The 21403-nt window shown below is 43.5% G+C and overlaps 3 protein-coding genes across 5 annotated transcripts; 2 read left to right on the forward strand and 1 right to left on the reverse strand.

Moving 5' to 3' along the window:
• Window positions 1-9043: 9043 nt before the first annotated feature.
• Window positions 9044-12488, reverse strand: nsun3 (NOP2/Sun RNA methyltransferase 3). The gene is made up of 6 exons (XM_085906862.1): window positions 12271-12488; window positions 11417-11520; window positions 10883-11346; window positions 10299-10453; window positions 9965-10086; window positions 9044-9593 (listed from the first exon to the last, which is right to left on the reverse strand). Exons 1-6 carry the CDS (start codon window positions 12403-12405, stop codon window positions 9272-9274), a joined length of 1302 nt encoding a protein of 433 aa, XP_085762988.1. The 5' UTR covers window positions 12406-12488; the 3' UTR covers window positions 9044-9271.
• Window positions 12467-14396, forward strand: LOC147059696 (ATP synthase F(0) complex subunit C3, mitochondrial-like). 2 transcript variants are annotated; one of them, XM_085906863.1, is made up of 5 exons: window positions 12467-12597; window positions 12879-12969; window positions 13451-13522; window positions 13789-13982; window positions 14058-14396. In XM_085906863.1, the coding sequence occupies exons 2-5, from the start codon at window positions 12931-12933 to the stop codon at window positions 14170-14172; spliced, it is 420 nt and encodes a 139-aa protein (XP_085762989.1). In that variant the 5' UTR covers window positions 12467-12597; window positions 12879-12930; the 3' UTR covers window positions 14173-14396. The 2 variants fall into 2 exon arrangements, with proteins under 2 accessions (XP_085762989.1, XP_085762990.1); XM_085906864.1 differs by lacking the exon at window positions 12467-12597 and adding an exon at window positions 12610-12772.
• A 3029-nt stretch (window positions 14397-17425) lies between these two features.
• Window positions 17426-21168, forward strand: rrad (Ras-related associated with diabetes). Of its 2 annotated transcripts, XM_085908526.1 has the most exons (5): window positions 17426-18716; window positions 18819-19207; window positions 19774-19847; window positions 19971-20199; window positions 20317-21168. In XM_085908526.1, exons 2-5 carry the CDS (start codon window positions 18838-18840, stop codon window positions 20592-20594), a joined length of 951 nt encoding a protein of 316 aa, XP_085764652.1. In that variant the 5' UTR covers window positions 17426-18716; window positions 18819-18837; the 3' UTR covers window positions 20595-21168. The 2 variants fall into 2 exon arrangements, with proteins under 2 accessions (XP_085764652.1, XP_085764651.1); XM_085908525.1 differs by lacking the exon at window positions 17426-18716 and having other exon boundaries at window positions 18781-19207; window positions 19995-20199.
• The last annotated feature ends 235 nt before the right edge of the window (window positions 21169-21403 follow it).

The raw sequence follows: 21403 nt of genomic DNA on the forward strand, positions 1-21403 counted from the left end.
TCCCCTCAGATCCTGCGCTGCGGCGGCGAGGCACCTGCCCACACACTTTTTAGCCTCAGTCCATCTTATTCTCTTCTATATGAACTCTCTCCTTCTCGCTCAGCACGCTGCCGCTCTTTTTTTTTTTCTTCTTCTTCTTTCCCGCTCTCTGGCTCTGAATATTTCATGATTTGGTGGCGAAGTGCTGAGGTGAGGAGCCTGTCTCGAGCTTGCACAGCACAAATATTTACGCTCTGAACTGGGCTTAGTTGAGTGTCGGGACAAACTGTGGGGGTGTGCGGGTGTGTGTGTGCGGGTGTGTCTGTGTGTGTGTCATCTGTGTAACAGTGATTACATGTGACATGGCTCCCAGAGGGGAAGACAAGGACTTTGGTCTCGTCATACATACTTGATGATACAGCTCCGTTTCACCCGTTGGTTGGTTGGATGGATGGATGGATGGATGGATGGATGGATGGATGGATGGATGGATGGATGGATGGATGGATCCAGATAGATAGATAGATAGATAGATAGATAGATAGATAGATAGATAGATAGATAGATAGATAGATAGATAGATAGATAGATAGATAGATAGATAGATAGATAGATAGATAGATAGATAGATAGATAGATAGATAGATAGATAGATAGATAGATAGATAGATAGATAGATAGATAGATAGATAGATAGATAGATAGATAGATAGATAGAACTAGAAAGCGCAGGGCAAAGAAAGGCTCACATTGGCAAATGTCTTTTCTATTTTGGCGGGCAAAAGTGAAGCTCAATTGCACGTCTGGAGGAACATCAAAACACAATTAGGGCCTGACACGGAAGCGCTGATGCAGAAGAGCGAGGACACGCAAGGAGGAGTGGAGCTCGGCAAAGAGAGAAGGACAAGCCGGGGAAGTTGACGGAGAAGCTCCCACAAATAATTGTGCTTTATTAATGGAGAAGGGATGGAAAAGGAGCAATCCTTTGGATGGCGTGTCTCCGCTTATGTGTGAGGACAAAGAAGAAAATAGGTTGGCTTAAGTTTATTACAGATTCATCACATTATAAAGTGGATTTACTTCCATCAGTGCAGATACGCTCGCCGGGCACCCAATGAATGCTAATGACGTGGGGGGGAATCCCGCGGGCTTCATATTCTCGCTACCTGCGAGTCCAAATGTGACGGGAGACCAAGCCCGATCAATTGACGCTTACTTGGCTTTGAAATTGAAGGAAAACTTTCTCTACTTGAAGACATGATTATTACAAAGATGGACGTGGACTCCACTCATTCTGACAAAAAGGAGATGTGTGAGCTCAGACATTTTTTTTCCCGGTTGACTTCTTTTTAAAGACCGGCACGACTTTGTCAGCGGCAACTGAACTCAAGTAGAAGTCAGACGAATGTACGGCCCAAATAAAATTTGTCATAGTAATCATAACAGAATGGCGTCGTCATGTATTGGGAAGGATGGAAATAAAGTTTCATATCCATAAAGCTCACGCTGCCCTTTTGCAAGGCTGAAGGCTTTGATTCATATAAAGTCGACTTGACCTCCTCCTGGGTTGCGTTTTCGGTTTTCTCCAAAACAAAAAGCTCAGCGTTAGCGTTTCGTAAATGTTTTATTTGGTGATCTCGGTAAATACAGCATAGACACGTTGACACTTGAAGGCTGTTTTGTCTGTTCCGCCTCATTCGGGTCAGCTGGAGTCCAAGCGAGCTGGATTTGGTGGCCGGCCAACCACACGGCACACAACAATGCATTCACACTCGCGTTCGCACCATTTTTCAATTCAACCAACAGGGCACCTTTTGGGAATGTGGGAAGAAGCCAGAACAAACTCAAATCAAATAAAAACTTTTATATAAATAATATGATCCTAAAATCATCGGCCATTCCGATGCAGACCGTAAAAGAGTTCAGACGTCGTGCTCGAGCTTCTGTTCTTCTTGTGGCCGGGGGACATTTTGGCCATTCAACTCGTTAGCAAGGTGACACACGGAGGACCTCATATCAAGTGTGATCCTCCCTCTCGGCATCCCGCCGAGCCGATTGCCTTTGTTCTAAAGCCCGGCGAGGCTTTCAGTCGATCTGCCAGCAGATCTGAGCACCTGTTGTTTGAACATCGATCCCGGTAGCAGGAAGCCGGGCCAGATTTGTAAAGAGTCGGAGCCACCCACGCTGGGTCCAAATTGCCCAGCGGGAAGTTAAATTCTCTCCGTCATTATGGGATATGGAAGATTCCGTGCCCTTCAAAAGTTCAAGTACGCGCTCGGCTTCAGCAGACAACACCTGAATGGGAATAAATGAGTTCTCCTCGGATTTATCTACATTGTACGTCATTCTAATCTGTGATGAGTGGCCTGTTGTTGAATCAATGTTTTTCCAGGCAATCTGATATTGATATGTTTCAAGTTGGATGGCAGAGGTAGACTTGCTCCCCCCCCCGGCCGGCCGGCAGCTTTCTTTGCTCTGTCTGCGTGTTGTGAGGAGGATTAAGCCGCAGCCTCAATTTGATAAAGACGAGTCAGTGAGAGCCGTGTATGGGTTCTCCGGGGGGGGGCGAGCTCTAAACGGTGACGGTGGGCTTCTGCCCTCTCGTTGACCACATCGACGGCTGACGCGGCAGCTCTCAGCAAGCTCCGACCTCCACCAAAGGAGTCAAACTGTTCAATATTTTAAGTCTTCAAATAGGGGCAGTGCTTTGTGTCTTTATATACAGTTCTCATTGCTCTTTTTTTTTTTATATTAGATAATGGATCAGTATTAGACACGTGTATTCCCACATTATTTATTTTTATTGACTTACTTACGATTTGATTTTATGTAAGGACGCATTGTGTCCGAAAGAGATTCACCGTGACGAGCCCCGACAGGCCGAACCGAAAGCAACTCGATTTATTTTTCACCTTCCTGCCGAGACGTCAAGCTCGCTCCTGGTTTTTCGGGTTATTGTTTGCTGTGGCTTCCAACAGGTGGCAAGTTTTGTAAAGCTGACACAGATAAGGCCCAATGAGAATAATTATACACTGCCAAAGTGTGTCACTAAACTCTTCAAGCACCTTTTGATTATAAATTTATTATTCATGACGATAAGCGGAGTACTTGTGTCGAAGTATTTCTCGCTATGCATTATTCATGTAAACGAGCTGCGTATAATGAAGGCGGCAAATCAGCAGCTACTCAAGACCAAGTGTCGCTTTATGTTTTCCCTCCCGTTCTTTTGATTACACCCGTGCTACCCCCAAGGTGCCACTTTTACACAGCCTCCTTGGGACAAATTCAAAGATAAAACTCAAGTTGTTTTGGAGTAAAAGCTGGCTGCTTGTAATTTCTGTATATCTGATGATTAAAAAAAAAAAAAACCTGAAAAAAAATGCCGGTTTTAATTGCGAAATGTATTTCTTAATTATCTATCGATCAACCCAATTTTTGTAGGATGTACATTCTATTCATCTTGAAAGTTTGATTACTATCGGTATCGGGGCGACACTAAGCCTTCTTTCAAGGTATCGGGACTCACGACGGAGGTCGATACCGGCCGTGTCTCTAGAAAATGAACGCTGAACATGTCAATTGCTTAAAGACGACCAAGTGTTCAGGGTTCAGAGTTCGGTTCACAGTGCATACGGCAAATGATCATACATACGTCTGGCGTGTATACACGTATACGGGGACTTGCGTGTATTTATAACATGTTTGTGTGGGGAGTCTTGGTAAATGCTCTTCCTTGCTCCTCACTCTCTTCTCCTCTGGGTGCCTGGCCTGAAAATGTATGTTATGGCTCTTGAGTGCTGAGTGCACTTGTGAGTTTCACAAGAACATCAAAACACAATCAAGTTGCGTGCATCCCTGAGGCTCGCAGCCGGGAGTCCGGCACCACTTAGGGTAAGAGGGGATCCAGGGAGAAGGCAAAAAAAAAGGAAAAATGTGGATAGTAGATGGCCTTTGTTGAAACCAGAGGTGCCATTTTAAAAATACATCACAAAAGTAACTTTTGTAATAGTCGGTGGGAAAAGCTTTTGACCCTTAAATGTTGTTTGGTTATTTTCTTCTCCAGTTTTAAAATGGGCTCATCGCAATTGAATGACTGAAAAATGTTGAGGTGTTTTTTGCGACGACTTTTTTTCTTTGCTATTTGTGTGTTTTGTAAGGTTCTGGAACTTCCAGTTTTAATTGTCCTAAACATCTTTTCAATATGATACATCACAGAAATCACACGGCGGTGTGAAAATTCTCCATTAATATTCCTGATATTTGTATCCAGGTCGAATAAGATCTCCCAAGTTTCGAGATGTCCATACTTGTCATTAGACAGCGTAGCAGGGCAAAGTGATGTCTTAGTAAAGCCGCAGCGCAGAGCCGGCCGGGTAAGACTTCAGACATTAATGGGGAGAGAAAAGCCAGCCGACGTCAATGTCAGCCTTCGCGCCAGGCCCTACGAGATCACAGAGTTTGTCTGCTCCAGACAGGGAAGGGGAGGGCTCGGAGGTACAGACACAAGAAGGAAAAGGGAAAAAAGTTACCTCGTGACAAGGAGACAGAGGGAGGAAGGTAAAGAAAACACTGACAGCGAGGGAGGAGGATAAATAGAAGACATGTTCCTTCTGCCACTTGCCTTTGCTGACTCCAGATTATGCGCTTGGTTGGCCCGGTGTCACCTTGCGTGTGTGTGCCTGGTGAAAAACAGAGCCAAAGGCAGACGGCCAGCACCTTGACAACAAAACCTTGGGAACTGGAAAATGATTGGGCCAGAGTCAAACTTTACCGAGCCCAGAGAGCGGGAAGGAAAGAGAGTTTGCATGTTCTCCCCGCGCCTGTGATGGATGGATGGATGGATGGATGGATGGATGGATGGATGGATGGATGGATGGATGGATGGATGGATGGATGGATGGATGGATGGATGGATGGATGGATGGATGGATGGATGGATGGATGGATGGATGGATGGATGGATGGATGGATGGATGGATGGATGGATGGATGGATGGATGGATGGATGGATGGATGGATGGTCTGTCTTTTTGAGATCACTCAGATATTTTCAATCCAACATTGAAGAGATAGCAAGAAAAACAATGTTCCTTTCACCTATTGAATTATTGATTAATATATCCCTGCCCAACATTTGACTTTAAACCGAAAGTTGTGGTCGACTGAAGTGTCCCTTTTGACTTTATTTCTGTCTTTTCCCTTTTGGTTAAGGATCTATTATTCATACTTTCTGCTCACACCAGGAGGGCCCAGTCCAAGAATGTTTGAAGTCTGGAAGTGTGACATAAATGAAATAAAAAGTGAGCGGCAAGAACTCAATCTTTTGACATCTTACAGAGGTGAATCTGTTTTTATGGCTCAATCTAAAGTCACGCGACTCCAGAAAAGAGTATATTGTATTTAAGTCATGCAAAATGGAAATAACACATCATCAACTCATTGCCATTTTTTACAACTTGTATTTGACACCATTCTAAACGGCCATTATCAAGTTTGAGAGGAGCCGAGATCTGAGGCTCGGTGAAAACGACACGGAAGTTGAACTTTCACATTTCACACGAGTGTTTTTAGACCAAAAGCTTAATAATTGAACATTAAGGTGGGTGGCCGTGCAAAGCCTGCCTAGCTGCCTGCCTTATTCATTTTTCATTGGTCTCCGAGTAAGTCAGAACAAAACTGCACATTTCTGCTTTTAGGCTCGGCCACCTTTGAATGGGATGCAAAACAAAAGAATCCCCATTCACGGTAGGTGAGGCTGAAGTTGACCGGCTCCAGCCAATATTCCCAATTTATATCGATATTTATTTATTTATTTACTTTGAAGTCCCTTCACTGCCAGAAATATCACCGGAAACAATTCACCTGCAAACAGGAATTGTTTTGAGTGCTCATCCAAGACCAACTGTAGTGTTGAACTTGACAAAGCGTGCTCAGAGATTTATTTATATAGTACAGCAGAGAGAGAGAGAGAGAGAGAGAGCATCCATAAAAGCTGCATGAAAAGACAAAGCGCACACTCTGCAGAGTAAAGGTAGGACAGATTACCCTGGTCTTGACTTTCATCCATCTATTGAGGAAACAAAATTGATTGGAAAAAAAAAATAAAACTAAGCTATTGCCATAAGAGGGGAGGGGGGGGGGGGGGGTGGCGCCAAAGGAATCTGCCGGGATTCTTTTTCTATTGAAGAGTAGGCCATCATCTCTTCACAATGAAATGCAAAGTGGAGCAGAGGAGGAGTATAAAATAGGCACGAATTATGCTAATTAAGGATGCCGGCTTGCACTTGAAACCACTCGGCAAGCATTCAGTGTTGATTCTGATTCAAACATTTCCGGGGCCGGGATAGTGACCTAAAAAAAAAAAAGAAAGTGAAGTTGTTTTTGTTTGCTTGGTATACAGAAAAGCGGACAGTTGACTAATATACTAGACGGGGAAAAATGAATAATCTGGAGTGCGTGTTGTGTGATGACAGGCAGCGAGTGAGGAGGTTTTGTCTTTTCATTTCCTTGAACTTGAAGTTGCATCAGTAACTTTGTCCCCCTCTCTCCATTAATTTTCCTCTGGCGTTGGTTGTCAGCGCTGACATTGATGTCACCTGATGTCTCCATCATAAAACACAAGAGGAAAACAGCGCTGTCCTTAAACGGGGAGCCGTACGGGCTCCTTTTCTCAACACACAATTAAAAATAATCCTGGAAAAAGTGATGGTGTCACGCTGCTAATTCATCATACGCCTGTCCGGCTTGAGGCGCCAGTAGGACGTTTCCCCCCCCAGTGGTCTTTCACAAAAAAAAAAAAAAAACGCTGAAGCATCCTCTTCGGGCAATTAACACGGCCTAATGAGTAAATCTGGCCGGTCAGAAATCAAACGTGGTGTGGCTTGAGTCCTATCATTATTGATTCCTTGCTGTTTCTCCCCTCCGAGGTTGGCCATATAACAATCAATCAGAAAAAGCCAGCTCTGTCTCTCCCATCCACTGATGGAATATTGACAAATGATGACGTTTGGAAAGAATGATGGCTGCCCTGAAATGTTGTAAATCCATGAGGCCACTTGTTAAGTGTCCAGCCAAAGTCGGGCATTACTCACTGGCTGGAAAAATGTTGCCTTGAAAAAAAAAAAAAAGCTTTTGAAACTTTTATTAATGTTCAAATGCAGCTAAATATTCACACTCGATATTTAGCTCGATAGCCGCCTGATTTCCTTTCTCAAAATATTATTTCCCCCTGGTATGACACGTGTCAATCACACGCCTTTTTTAATAAGGACCACCGGATTCAGTGGAGGGCACTCGAGCATAAAGGGTGAATGGCTGCTGAGCTATTTCCATCTCCATCGACTTCTAGACCTTTCCATCCTTCTATGCTCGGTGTGGTCCGACGGGCCACTAGAGGAAGAAGCCAAACCTTTTTGGTGGAAAAATGGAGACCACTGCATTCGGTGGGACCGAGGAGCAAGATGGAGGTCTTCAAGGACCAGGATGAGGGAGGGCACCACCGTCACGGATGTCCGTGGCCGTATGGATTTGCCATTGGCATTCATTTGACCTCGTAGCTTGATTCAAACTTTATTGGTATGAAACTTTGCATCCGCAAGGTTGCAATTTAGCACTTTATAGAAGTTTAAAAGGAAAAAAAAAAAAAACAGGATGCAAAAGCCCTGCCGAGACCATTTAGACATTTCAAAGCCGATAACAAGGCTTGAAAATTGATCCCGAACCGCACAGGAAGATTTTAAAATATATTCTGCCCATCAAACTGAATGTTAAATATTTTAAACGCAAGTATTTTGGCCGGATCCCATTTTTTTTTTCCCTCTTCCTATTGCTTTCCACGATGACAAATAAGAAGAACAATATGAAGGAAAAAGAAATGAACTTCACGGTTAGGGCAATGGTAGCTTTCCGGTGAACTCCATTTCCTGCTCTAATTTCCCCTCCTCCTCTCGTTATTGTCGATGACTAGGGCGTTAATGATTGCATCTGGCGGTGCCACAAATTAATTCCTGCCTCTCTGGCAAAAAAGCTGTTCCCCACCTGATTATGCAAAGCAGGCCTACATTCGCTCTCTTTGAAGTGGAGGAGAAGCTGCTTCCAGATTCCCCCCTCGAGGAACCGCCGGCAACACGGGGAACATCAACAAAGCAGAGTTCAGGCAAAGGTCAGCAAGATGGCCGACCGTTTTGTAGCCTCGCTTATCACCTGCTATCATCTACGTATCCTTTGCTTTACCTAAAACGAGATCGGGCCGCTGTATTTCCAAGAAGGTCAGCAGAAGGAGAGCAGCTCGAGAAATGTACTCAATCGTGTGTGTTCAAGGTGGATTGGAAAAGATGCCAGCCAATTGTGTGGAACGCTTCTGCGCCGGGTTCTGCTTTAATGTCCAGGGAGGGGGAAAATAGAAACGCTTAGGTGGGCAACATCCCAGGAAAAGAAAAAAAAAAAAAACCTTGTATACTGCTCATTAGGTTTGTTCATACCGTTTTTGTTTTTTTTATTTCCCAGACTGATACCGGTATGAGTATTCAACTTTTTATAAGACGACTAATACTTTGAAAATTGGTTCGATGATGATACCTGGTATCAGTTCGATACTGATACATGGTATCGGTATTCGCCCATCCCTTAAGATTTTCCTTCAAAACTCATATGATTTGGATTCATTACAAAATACTGAAACTTTTTCTTATTATTTTTCCTCATCGAGTCAAACATGTTGCTAGGCAGAATTTTTAGGTTGGAGGTGGGAGGGGGGGGGCAGTTGGCAGTCTGCTGTAGGGATGCAGCTCCCAACTCAAACTCATTCCTTCGGGTTACAATGCGTGAATCTTAATGGCATAAATCATCCAGGAGCAGTTGTAGTGTTTGGCACTTCTCCAAAGTGGACCTGCTAGTGCCACTTTAATGCTGTGAAGATAAAATGCTGCATTCAAGGACATTTGAGTTGTTCAGGTCGAGACTTGGCGCTGACCACTGTGGCGTGACAGCGACGTTGAGGTAATGAGCTTCTGGGGGATGATAGAACTTGATGACTTGTGTATCATTTGATGTAGTGCTACTTAAAAGTGCGCTGCCACTTTTCTTTTTTTTTTCCACGAAAGACTCACGCCCTCAAGACCGATGATTTAAATTTAAGGGAATGATCGAAACGAGAAGCCGTGGACAAAAAGAAACTTCAATTGAGTCTTTAATTGACAAGAAAGGGAATACAGTAAATGATCGGTATCCTTTTTGAGGAAAATTGGACCCAACTTGTCAGACGTAAATATTTCCCAAACGCACAAAAATGTCTCTATTTCCTCTTTCTTAGCCGAGCCAAAAACATGGGCCCCCAGGTTTTACCAGGCTGGGGAAGGACGAGGATGCCCAGTTTGCGGTCGTACGAGGACACGCTGCCGCGCCGAGATTGGCTGTCTGGTCCCGGCCCGGGGCCGGCGGGGCTAAATGTGAAGTAGCTCGATAAAGGAAGCGCAATCTCCTCCCAGAGGTCCTCGGGTTGGGCTTCGGGGAAGTCTTTGAGCGCGGCCTCCACCACGGCAAAGTTCTCGGCGTTGGACAAGGTGCATGTCGAATAGACCACCGTGCCCCCCGGACGCACCGCTGACAGTGCAGACCTGTGAGGCAGAAGATCAACATGAGGCAGAAGACAAATAGCCTGACAAGAAACTTTTGGCAAGATTTTCAGCCGATGGTTTTGCGCTATTCTGCCTCACGTGGATGAATATTTTACAAACTGTGATTATGATGCAGTTCATAATGCAACTTCGATCATAAACACATTACGTTAAATGATTACCTCTCCGACCTCTTTCTAATTATTTTGATTGACCTACAGGCCAGTGATTACAATTGAGTGACTCTAATGTAATTTCACTCATTCATTCATTACAAAAAAAAAAATCCTCCTTCCTATGGGATTGTCACGAAGACACGATTTGTCATTTTGGAGGCCAAATCAAGTCGGAAATGAAATGTCGGGACTCGCCGTAGCAGTTGGAGCTGGAGTTGCGGCAGCCTGCCTCTCTCCTTTAACCTCTGTTCCACCTGCTGGCCAGCAGACGAGAACAGCCAGCTCCTGTCATTGGAGCACGGAGCGTCAACCAGGACCTGTCACATACGCAAGTGAGATGTTGTTCACGCTCCGCTGCTAATCCAGTTTTTCCATTGATTTGCTCAAAGCCGCGCTCAGCATGCCTTTGCAGACATGAAAAGAAATGACACCCACCAAAATTGTGCAAATTTGGGTTTTTTTTGTTTTGTTCTTGGTTGTTATTATTTTTGTCAAATAATCCACTGGTACAATCCATTTTTTTGCTTACTTTGTCATAAATCCCCGCCTCGCTTTGCCCAAAGGAGCGTCCGTCCCGGTCTGAGACGACCACTCGGCCGCTCAATGAGCGCGGCAGGAAAGACTCCAAGGTTTTCATCAGCCTGTCGCGTCTGTGCCCGTCGGGTTCATTACAGCAAAGGAATGCTGGGAAAAAAACAACAGCTTCAGAAAACCAGAATAATCGCAGCAGATCAAATGGAAAAAAATATAGATATGTCCCCCCCATCAAGATTGAGAAAAAAAAAAGGCTGTGAGGTGTGGAATACTCAGTACATTGGAATATTGCGTAACATGTAATATATCAATATTTCAAAATACATGTTTGATGATTAGATCTTAAGATATATGAATATTGAAATGTAAGAAAAGATTTTTAAGGTAGAAATGAGGAAGCAATTAGTATTTTTCCAAGTCTTTCACGAATGACACCTTTGACTTTTGGAATATTTTTCTAATTTCCTGACCTGAAGTGGAAAAATGCTTTCTGTTGTTGTTGTTTTTAAATGCACTAAAGTTGTCCAGCTCTGTGAAAGGATTAATGCTTAAAAGGCTGCTTAAGTGCAGCAGAGTCACCTGGGGTAGCGCACTGCATTATAGCAAAAGCTTTGCCCCCGGGAGCAGCGCAAAGATCCAAAACCTTCTCTCCATCTCGCACTTGCAAAGCCAGCACCGGGAGCACGGAGGCGGCGTTGAGAAGGTAGTACTGCTTCAGCTGGCCGGGCCTGTGAGCCTGCGACGGAAAACGCAGCGGCCGGGGGTGCAAATAACACTGCAGCGTCCGGCACCACGGACCCAAAGCGCCGTCCCGTCCAACGGCAGCCGGGGAGCTGTTGTCGAGATGGGACTTCTCACTTGGACGCTCGGAGGGAGAGCCTTTGGAGCTTTGACATTCAGCGCCCAACGCTGTCAGGGCTTCTTTCTGAGGCAGTAGCGTGGAAAAGCCTTTTGACAAGAGGACACGCTTGATGTCTGTCACTACAGTAAAGCCATTGAGCAACACCCCGTACTGCCAAGACGGCGGGTCGAGCAGCACGGATCTGTCAAACGGAAACGGGAGCGGTAAGCAAAGATCGGAGGCCGTGCGTCCATAACAACAACTCCACTGACCTCACAGATGTCCACAATTCCCCGAGCTCTTTGTGGTACTGATGGTCAAAATGGTCCAAAATCAGCTGGCATGAAGAGCGCTCCTTCTTACTTGTTCTGGTTACCTGTTATGAAAAGAATGCCAACACATATTGTCTAAAAAAGTGCTTGATAGCAGCGTTCCACAGGAATAGGATGTTTCTACAGGGATGAGTCATCCATCCGAGTCACCTTATTTGATCCCCTAGCAGGAGGAGACAAGTCAACATTTTGACATTCAGAGAATCCTCCCGCTAGCACAGTCAGGTGTTTTTGTCTTTCAGTCTAGCTGGACAGTGGTCAATTTTACTGTTATGCAAGCTTTGTATTATGCTGATGTTCTCAAAGTTGGGTACGAGTATCATCAGTGGTGCATAATGCTGCTGGATCAGAATTTTCTGAGGGAGCAATCCCAGAGGATGAATACAGTTAAGTCTATCTTATATAATATTAACAATAACAGTGTCAAACATTTGATTATGTAACTGATTGACTGTCTCTTCTACTATTAAAAAAAAAACAGAGCAAGATCGCCTTTTTTTTTATTAGATTTTTTCAACTCGGCTTTTAGAACAAGTCGATCGAAATGTTTATAGGTTATTAAGGTCGTTTTAAATGGACAATTTTTCAGAGGTGAAGCGGTGGCGACATCTGCTGGAGGTAGTTTGAAACACAACATACACTCACATCGCGTTAAACGCTATTTTGTGATCACGCTGATGTTTGAATATCACAAAATTATTATTCATCGTTGTCCATAGCGTGAAAAAACGAGTGGCGAGTAACAATTGTTCAAGAATAATAGTGAAATAAACTACGTCGCTGCTTTTGTTTACCTGAAGTGAGGCTCGTTTTGGCTTCTTGTGTTTTAGAACCGCATCGTGATCAAGAAACGAACACAAAAGTCTCGGCGTTAGTTTTCCACTTGTATCATTTAATGTCTTACGTAAGGACGCTGAAAATGCAAACATTTGTAGAAGCTCAGGTTTGAATGCAAACGTAACTCCCGGTTCAAGATGGCGGCTAGGTTTGCATGCCCTCAACCAGCTAGAGGCTCCCTCTAGCGGTGACCTCACTGGGCGCCACTGACAGCGGAAGTCAACCCCTTGGAGGACATCGCGCATGTGCAGTCCTCTCGTGCGTTCGACCTCCACTCGTCACCGGTAAGGGCTAATCTCGACTCTCTTAGCGCTTTTTAAATGAATCATTTGAAAAGCATATGTGTCCCCTGTGCGTTACATATTCATTTCAAACAAGCGACATTGTTAAATATTCTCCTCGCTCTTGTTGTTGGCAACCACCTTTTCGATTGCGCTGACCTTTCTTGTCTGCACTAGCGTGGGTTTTTTTTTTTTTTGTCATCATGTTGCAAATTGTCTTTGCTGTCTCAACAATGTGCACTCGGTGATGTTTTCAATGGTTTTGTTTTTTTGTCATTGTGCAGATTTTTAATCAGCTCCAGTGCTTGACCCGCCCGACTCGAACGTCCTGTCGTGATGTATGCCTGCGCTAAGTTCGTCTCAACGCCCACTCTGGTGAGGCTCCCTCCAAAAAAAGTGAATGAAAATGACAACGTGTCCATGTCAATGTGTCATTTTTAGTCAATGATGGTTTTTAGCAGCTTTGTCGCTTTGCCAAAAGAGCTAAAGAGTTAGCCTATGCTAAAGAGTTAGCCTATCTGAACAAGGACGAAGCATGCAGCATGCACCAAGCAGAGGTGTGCACTTGTTTGCTCAATCCGACTTTGATTTCAGGTGCGTTTATTCGGTATAAAAAATCACACATTAAAGCAAATCAATGATTAGGATTCCAATAACGCTGTGTTATTGCAACCAGATGAGGAGTCAATACTTTGTTAGTACTGCTATCAATGGAGGCTGCATGAAACAATGTTGTATACAATTGTTCTAAATTTAATGTGACTCACAGCACGCAGCTCTATCAGATGATTCATAATTTTAATACAGCACTGATTTCATGAATTCTTCTTCTTTCCCCCCCCCCCCCTTGATATAGATCCGTGCCGGATCTCGGGCTCTGTACAGGCCACTATCGGCAGCTGTGGTGTCCGATGCCAAGAGGGCAGAGGTGAGCAGCAGCCAATATTGAAAGTTTATTAAGCTCACGGCATTGTCATCATTATTATTGTCATTATTCAGAGGACCAACCATGGTAGCTTTTGCTAAAGTGCTTGTGAGTGGTTGGCCTCTGAATGGAAATAATTTTATGTTTGAAGAACCCAAAGGAGGGAAAATAACAAAAAAGTGTGTACGCAAGCATTTTGGAAAAACACAAATCACACTCGTTTTATTTGATTGAAATTGTCCACTTGCCCTATTTTGCCATACTTCTAGACACTGCTCCCACCACAAGGTGTCGCCACTTACCAGTCGCAGGTGGCGCTGCGTGGATTTCAGACCAGCGCAGTGAGCCGTGACATCGACACCGCTGCCAAGTTTATCGGAGCTGGAGCCGCCACGGTCGGAGTGGCCGGATCCGGAGCCGGTATCGGGACGGTGTTTGGTAGCCTCATCATCGGCTATGCTAGGTAAGACCACTTTTACCGACCTGCTCCAAAACAAAAGAAGAATATCTATCCACTTGTGCACGTTTATCTTCCCAGGAACCCTTCTCTGAAGCAGCAGCTGTTCTCCTACGCCATCCTGGGCTTTGCTCTCTCCGAGGCCATGGGTCTGTTCTGTCTGATGGTGGCGTTCCTCATTCTGTTTGCCATGTAATTCTTTCCAGGGACGTGTCACAATATTTCCAACAACAAGCTGTTTGCGCGTCCGGCCGGCCATGGTACGAGAACATAATTGTGGTGCTTAGTCCTCATTGTCTGTCATAATTTTGAACAGTTGGCAAAGCAACCATTTTTATGGGCTTTGCCATTATATTGTATATTTAATCAAATGTTTTTTTTTTTTGTTAAAGATCTCATTAAAGAAAACATTGAATCCAAGAGGTTTGTGTGGGTGTTTTTATTCCTGTTGTGAAAATTTCAAGATTAAATTAAAACGGGATGTCATAGGCTCATGTAAAAAATATAAATTGGAAATGTATTTGGTCAGCAAAGATGGCCTTGCAAGCCTGGGCCATTTGTCATTTATTTTATTTTTCTATTGTGTTCCTGAGATCTTATGGCAACATTTACACAATATGTTGTTGTTTTTTTTCAATTAAATGATGTTTATTTTTTGTAATCTGGTGCCACTTGAGGGATTAAAGATCCCTGACATTCTGCACTAGTTTTTAATCTTATGAAGACTTGCAAAGATTTTAACAGATTACGTTTTTTTTTTATTATTATTATTTTCAATTTCCAACATTCTCTGAATCTTCTTCCTTTGACGTCAGTGTTGGCTGACGCCCCGCCCCCCATTTTGTGCGTACCTGCTCCAGGGCGTGCCTTCACCTGCTGCAGCTGCACATCATCTTAACCGATTGCCTTTGCAATTTATGCCTCGCTCTGTCTCGACGCCTCCTCATTCTAGGATCCCACGTCAACACATCGACTCAAAGTAAGACCCGATTTCGCTTTTTTTGACGTGTTTGGGGATCTTGTTGTCTTTGCTGACTGCCTAAACTGTGCAAGGGAACTGCGCATTCTCGGGAAATGCTACACACTACAGGAGCTCTGCGTTTGGCTCCTACTCTTTGCACTATTCATGACTGAACAAACTTAGAAAGTGACACTTTGTGGAATACTTTACGCATACGGATTGCTGCAAGGTTGTTGTTTTTTTTTATCCTCCAGACATGCTGCCAAGCATCGAATTTCACCGAGCGCGAAAAAGGTGCTTATTTCTCATATTTGGGTTCTACACTTTGCACTATTCATGACTGAACAAACTTGGAAACTGACAATGTGGAATACTTTACGCATACCGATTGTTCCAGGGTTTTGTTGGGTTTTGTTTGTCTACACATGCAGCCAAGCATCGAATTCCACCGAGCGCGAAAAATGTGCTTATTTCTCATATTTGGGTTCTACACTTTGCACTATTCATGACTGAACAAACTTGGAAAGTGACATTTTGTGAAATACTTTACGCATACCGGTTGCTGCAAGGTTGTAGTTGGTTTTGTTTTGTTTTCCTCCGCACATGCGGCCAAGCATCGAATTTTACCGAGCGCGTGAAAGGTGCTTATTTCTCATGTTTGGGTTTTACACGTTTCACTATTCATGACTGAACAAACGTTCAAAGGAAAATGGAACCTGAACACTTACACAATGGTGAAATACGCAAAACGATAAGGGAAATTGTATTTTTTTTTTCTCCTATCTACACATGCAGCAACTCCACCCAGCGCAAAAAAGGCGCATATGTCATTGCACACATGGTTGTGCGCACGCATGGAGCCGTAAAATTGTCATTCCTGGGTTGTTGTTTTTTTTTCCTCCCTCTTCCTAACAATGTAACATGTTGCACATCAGGTGAAGGTGCGCGCGCGCCCGAGCAAACGTAGCACGCGTCCACGTATACGCCAAACTCAATGGCGAAATGTGTCACTTGAATGCCCGAGCTGGATAAGCTCGTGAAAAATTGCAATACCACTCAGGAAAACAAAAGTTGTGCACATGGGCAGAAAATGATGAAATGATCATAAACAAAAATGTGCAAATCAACAATCAAGGTGAAAATTATCTGGTGTATTATATTCATTATGGCCGTCTAAAACTTTGAACAATTCTGCCTTTTTTGGTATGTTTGGATCATTGGGAGGATTACAAAGACTGTTAAACTGAAATACTTTCATGGAAGGTTAAAAGGGGGGGGGGGGGTGAATCAAGGTAAGTGCAAACACAGTCAGGTCTTTTGTGTGTGAATTCTTTGACAAAGGGAAACTTTATGTGCTCTAAACATGTCATTACCATCAATCAACAAAAACAACCATCATCAATGTCTGATTACAAATACAGTCAAACAAATACTTTCATGGAAGGTTAAAAGAAAAGGGGGGGGGGTGAACAAGGTAAGTGCAACCATAGTCTGTTTTTTTTGTGTGTATTGTTTTTTTAAAGGGAAGGCTTGTTGTGTGCTCTAAAAAATGTGACATTACTATCCATCAATGTTCATTACAAAAACTGTCAAATACTTTCATGGAAGGTTAAAGGGGGGGGGGGATAAGGTAAGTGCAACAATAGTCTGTTTTTTTGTGTGTATTGTTTTTTTTAAAGGGAAGGCTTGTTGTGTGCTCTAAAAAATTTGACATTACTATCCATCAATGTTATTACAAAGACTGTCAAACAAATACTTTCATGGAAGGTTAAAGGGGGGGGGGGGGATAAGGTAAGTGCAACCACAGTTTTTTTGTGTGTGTATTGTTAAAGGGAAGGTTTGTCATGTGCTCTAAAGATGTGAAATTACTATCAACAACAACAACCAGTTATGTCAGATTAGAAAGACTGTCAAACAAATACTTTCATGGAAGGTTAAAGGTGGGGGGGGACAAGGTAAGTGCAACCTCAGTCAGAGGTTTTTCTTTGTGTGTGAAATGTTTGGTAAAGGGGAGGCTTGTTATGTGCTCTAAACATGTGACATTACTATCAATCAACAAAAACTACCAACAATGTTCATTACAAAGATTGTCAAACAAATACTTTCATGGAAAGTTAAAAGGGGGGGAACAAGGTAAGTGCAATCTCAGAGGTTTTTTTTTGTGTATGTGTATTGTTGAAGGGAAGGTTTGTCATGTGCTCTAAAGATGTGACTATACTATCAACAAAAACAACCATCAATGTCTGATTAGAAAGACTGTCAAAGATTTTAATGGAAGGTTAAAGGGGGGGGGGGAATCAAGGTAAGTGCAACCTCAGTCAAAGGTGTTTCTGTGTGTGAATTGTTTGGTAAAGGGGAGGCTTGTTATGTGCTCTAAACATGTGACATTACTATCAATCAACAAAAACAATGTCTGATTACAAAGACTATCAAAGATTTTAATGGACAATCTTCTATGATGTGGTCCATGTTTTTTGGGGGGCAAGGGATCAGCGTTCTCGTCGCGCCCCCTGTCAGTACCTGGGCTTGCCCAGGGAAGCCAATGATCCCACCAGCAGACCAAATTCAAAAATCCTAGTCACAGTCCCAAAGCAGACAGCTCATTGTTCCTTCAACTTTGGGTGTTGTCTTAGAGTCATTTTAAAAAGTTATGGAATTCAAACCATTACAATTTGTGTTAAATTCCATGACAAAATATTATAGTGCAATGTTGACATTTGTTAATTCCAAAACTGCGTTAAAACGAGCACCAAATCTGCCTCCTGAAGAACAATTCTTCAATTATGGCTTAATAGCCTGCAGAAACGGTGTTAGAATTTTCGTTAGAACTCATCATACATTGAATGAAATCAGGTTTCATACCCAAAAGACATGTTTTCAAAAACTTTAGGTTAATTAGAACGGTCTCACTTAATTTCTTTGTATGCTGTATTGTTTTTTTAAACCGTTGAAACAGGACTTGCTCATAAAAGGGAGGCTTGACCTGCAGTACACAATATTGCCGCAAGAGGGGTATAACAGCACACACTACCAGAAGCTGCCAATTGATAATGCTTATGAACAATGATGACGTAGCCTATACACTCACATAGGTACATTAAAAAAACAAAAAAACGAGATCCATTAAAAGATCACGATGTCTACTTTTGTCTTCAAATTGCAAAATCGTTAATAGAATAATGGAATTATCTTCTCGTGCTGCTCAATAGAGTAAGCTAATGATGAATGTATTGCTCTACCTTTTTAGATCCGGACATACAAATGAAATAGACTTGACAAAAAGCAGATGTTCAGATTTATTATTGGCCCCTCGTGTAAATGTAGCACAATTTTGTTCTTGACCAGCTTTAATAATGCCTGCGTGGTTTTATTGTCACGGTTGATGTGTTTAATGACTCGCATGGATGATTCACGGACGTGCCCAATGCGTTTTATGGTTTGCCGGCAAATCTCTCTCTCTCTCTAAATTTACCTTGTCAATTAAATATTTATATCTTCAAGCTTTTAGTGGGCTTTCCCTTTCGCTAATATTCTCGTAGGAGTAGGATGCTCCATTTGGCTTGACGGAAGGGAAATTCCTCCGCTCTTCCAGTCACCCCTCCCCTCCCCCCCCCTCCGTGATGCTGCAGTTACGCACTACTATAATAAGCATGGGCCCGCGATTCCCCGTGACGTCACACGCCTTTCCGTATAAATAAAGTGAGCGGCGGTCACCGAAAGAAAAGGCACTCCTGCAGGATTACTGGACCTGACATCTTCGGATTTATTCACGCTACCTAGTAAGTGATTTGATAGCTGCTCATTTATTTGCCTTGGACCTGATTAGACTTGACAAGGTTACGGATGACACCACTCCTAAAACGTGGTCCGTGTATCTACAGGTCCTCTGGATTTAGCGCCATGACTTTGAACAAGAGCGACAAACTGAGGAGCATGGACAAGCGGAGAGGCAGCACGCCTTTCCCCGTCAACATGAGCCACCTTCATCGGAGGAGCATGCCGGTGGACGACAGGGACCTGCGCGCCACCACTCTCCAGCCAAACGGACAAAGCGACGAGCTGTCCAAGCTGCTGCGCTGCACCTCTCAGAAGGACCAGCACCGGGGAAGCTGCGCCTCCGATTCCTCGGATTCGGTGATTTCCACCGGAAGCGAAGCCGACTCGCAAGTGCACAAAGTGGTTCTCCTCGGGGAACACGGCGTGGGCAAGTCCAGCCTGGCGCGCGTCTTTGGTGGAGTTGAGGACGCCGGTCACGACTGCGATGAAGCAGGTAAATGATGGCATGCGGAGAATGAGTCATCGGTCAATGACTGCTTATCTCGTGTCACCAAAGGTTGATTCATTCATATATTAGTGTTTGTATTCATTTTTGACAGTCAGCGTGGGTTCAGTGAAGGTGTGAATTTAAATCCTGTGTTTATGCAGGTACGTCTTTGGGGGACATGGCGTTCTCAGATTTTTTTTTTTTTTTTTTATATTATCAGTAGTGCAATTTACACCTGTATGAGGTGTTGCAGAAAATGACAAGTCCAGTTTTTCTCATGGACACTCAAATTCCCCCAGCATTAAACAGGATAAATAAAATGGCTGGCTGGATGCAACTTACTGTGATGGCAAATTTTCTCTGATAGATGGATGGATGGCTTCCTTATTCCTGCACGCCAGAGTGTACACATATTGATTATTGCTATTTTCATCTCCAGCCAGCCAGGCAGCAACTCAGCTGTCACAAATGCAACATTTGTTGACACAGACCAGATCTGCTTAACCCACACACAAGAAAAAAAAAAAAAAATAGACTGTTTTGGCGTAACGTCTTTATTCTTGCCCTTCCAGGAAACAGTTATGACAGATGTATCGTGGTGGATGAAGAAGAATCTTCAATTGTGCTGTATGACATCTGGGAACAGGTGAGGCTCATGATACATATTTTATATATATATATATATATATATATATTTGAATTTTTTTGATTTATATATTTATATTTTTTTACATTTATTCACATTGGAATGCATCATGGGTGTTGAAAGCTGCCATGTTGTCTTCCGATGAAGGATAACAGCCAGTGGCTAAAGGATCAGTGCATGAGGATGGGCGACGCCTACATCATCGTGTACTCGGTGACGGACAAGTCCAGCTTCGAGAAGGCGTCGGAGCTGCGAATTCAACTACGCAGGGCCAGACAGTCTGAAGATATTCCCATCATCCTCGTGGGCAACAAGAGTGACCTGGTCAGGTCTCGAGAAGTGTCGGTCGACGGTAAGTCGAGGAAAATATCGCTAACTAATAAACAGCCGCGTCAAATGAGTTGCAATATGTCTGCATTCAAAAGAAGAGTTACAAAACTACCGTTTTTTTTTGGTTTTTTTTTTACAGAGGGAAGCGCCTGCGCCGTTGTGTTTGACTGCAAGTTCATCGAGACCTCGGCCTCCCTCCACCACAACGTGCAGGACCTGTTTGAGGGCATCGTCCGGCAAATCCGCCTGAGGAAGGACAGCAAAGAGGAGAACGCGAGACGCATGGCCAACTGCAGACGCAGAGAGAGCATCAGCAAGAAAGCCAAAAGATTTCTGGGCCGCATGGTTGCACGCAACAACAAGAAGATGGCCTTCAGGCAGAAGTCCAAATCATGCCATGACCTCACAGTTCTTTGAGAACCAGATTGGACACCAAGACTTTCCTTCGTTTCTTTGGCCTCTGAAGACCCGACGCTGTGTGGTTGTTGTTGTTTTTTTTATGAGTATTATTTATTTAAACACTGACTGAAATGGACTCGTTGAGCTGTACAGAAATATATTTTTGATTTTCAGACACCACAAAAAAGCCAAGTCTTGATGAAAAGACCACTCGTCATATCGTGTTCATGGTGTTCACACGCATGAAGCTTTGCAGATGCAGTTCATTTTGTCCGCCTTCAAATGTTGCTGTCACTATCTCATAAGCCTGGCTGACAAATCTACAAAGCATACACACACACGTTGCAAAGATGACCTTTCCCAGTTTACTGGAAGAGACTGATGTTGAATTCAAGCTCCATCTCATTCTGCTGGAGAACATCACACGTAGTCTGGAGTCGAGTTAACTCGAAGGGCGCTACGCAGGTTCGTGCCTCGGACAAGTGGAGCCCAACCGCAGCACTGAAATCAATTCGTTCAGTTTTGTCAAGCAATACCAGATATTTGTCTTGTAGACATTCAGGTTTTCTTTCTTTTCGATAATTTTCCAAATAAATTTGCAAAGAAAATACTCAAGTTGTTGTTTTTCCTTTCGGCGGGAGTGAAAAAGGTTTTGTTTTGCTTGAGCGAAATTGACTTTTGCATCCTCTTGAATATTCATCGGCGCTGCTATGGCTTTGGTTTCTCAGGAAGGAAAAGAGGTAGTTAAGCATGCTCCTTTCAAGGTGTTAACCATTAAGCCACACAAGGGAGTACACAAGAACCAAACTTTTTTCCAGCCAATTTAA

Source organism: Syngnathus leptorhynchus, chromosome 3, assembly GCF_054491065.1.
Source record: "Syngnathus leptorhynchus isolate UIUO chromosome 3, UIUO_Slep, whole genome shotgun sequence".
Taxonomy (NCBI): Eukaryota; Metazoa; Chordata; class Actinopteri; order Syngnathiformes; family Syngnathidae; genus Syngnathus; species Syngnathus leptorhynchus.

Excerpts from the sequence above, each read along its gene's own strand:
- nsun3 (XM_085906862.1), bottom strand. The coding sequence starts at position 12,405 with ATGTTTGCATTTTCAGCGTCCTTACGTAAGACATTAAATGATACAAGT. Across the intron at positions 11,347-11,416 it reads GAATTGTGGACATCTGTGAG|ATCCGTGCTGCTCGACCCGC; the intron begins GTCAGTGGAGTT and ends TCCGTTTGACAG. Across the intron at positions 9,594-9,964 it reads CTCCAGCTCCAACTGCTACG|GTCTGCACTGTCAGCGGTGC; the intron begins GCGAGTCCCGAC and ends TCTGCCTCACAG.
- LOC147059696 (XM_085906863.1), top strand. The coding sequence starts at position 12,931 with ATGTATGCCTGCGCTAAGTTCGTCTCAACGCCCACTCTG. Across the intron at positions 13,523-13,788 it reads CCGATGCCAAGAGGGCAGAG|ACACTGCTCCCACCACAAGG; the intron begins GTGAGCAGCAGC and ends CCATACTTCTAG. Across the intron at positions 13,983-14,057 it reads CTCATCATCGGCTATGCTAG|GAACCCTTCTCTGAAGCAGC; the intron begins GTAAGACCACTT and ends TTATCTTCCCAG.
- rrad (XM_085908525.1), top strand. The coding sequence starts at position 18,781 with ATGACACCACTCCTAAAACGTGGTCCGTGTATCTACAGGTCCTCTGGA. Across the intron at positions 19,208-19,773 it reads TCACGACTGCGATGAAGCAG|GAAACAGTTATGACAGATGT; the intron begins GTAAATGATGGC and ends TTGCCCTTCCAG. Across the intron at positions 20,200-20,316 it reads TCGAGAAGTGTCGGTCGACG|AGGGAAGCGCCTGCGCCGTT; the intron begins GTAAGTCGAGGA and ends TTTTTTTTACAG.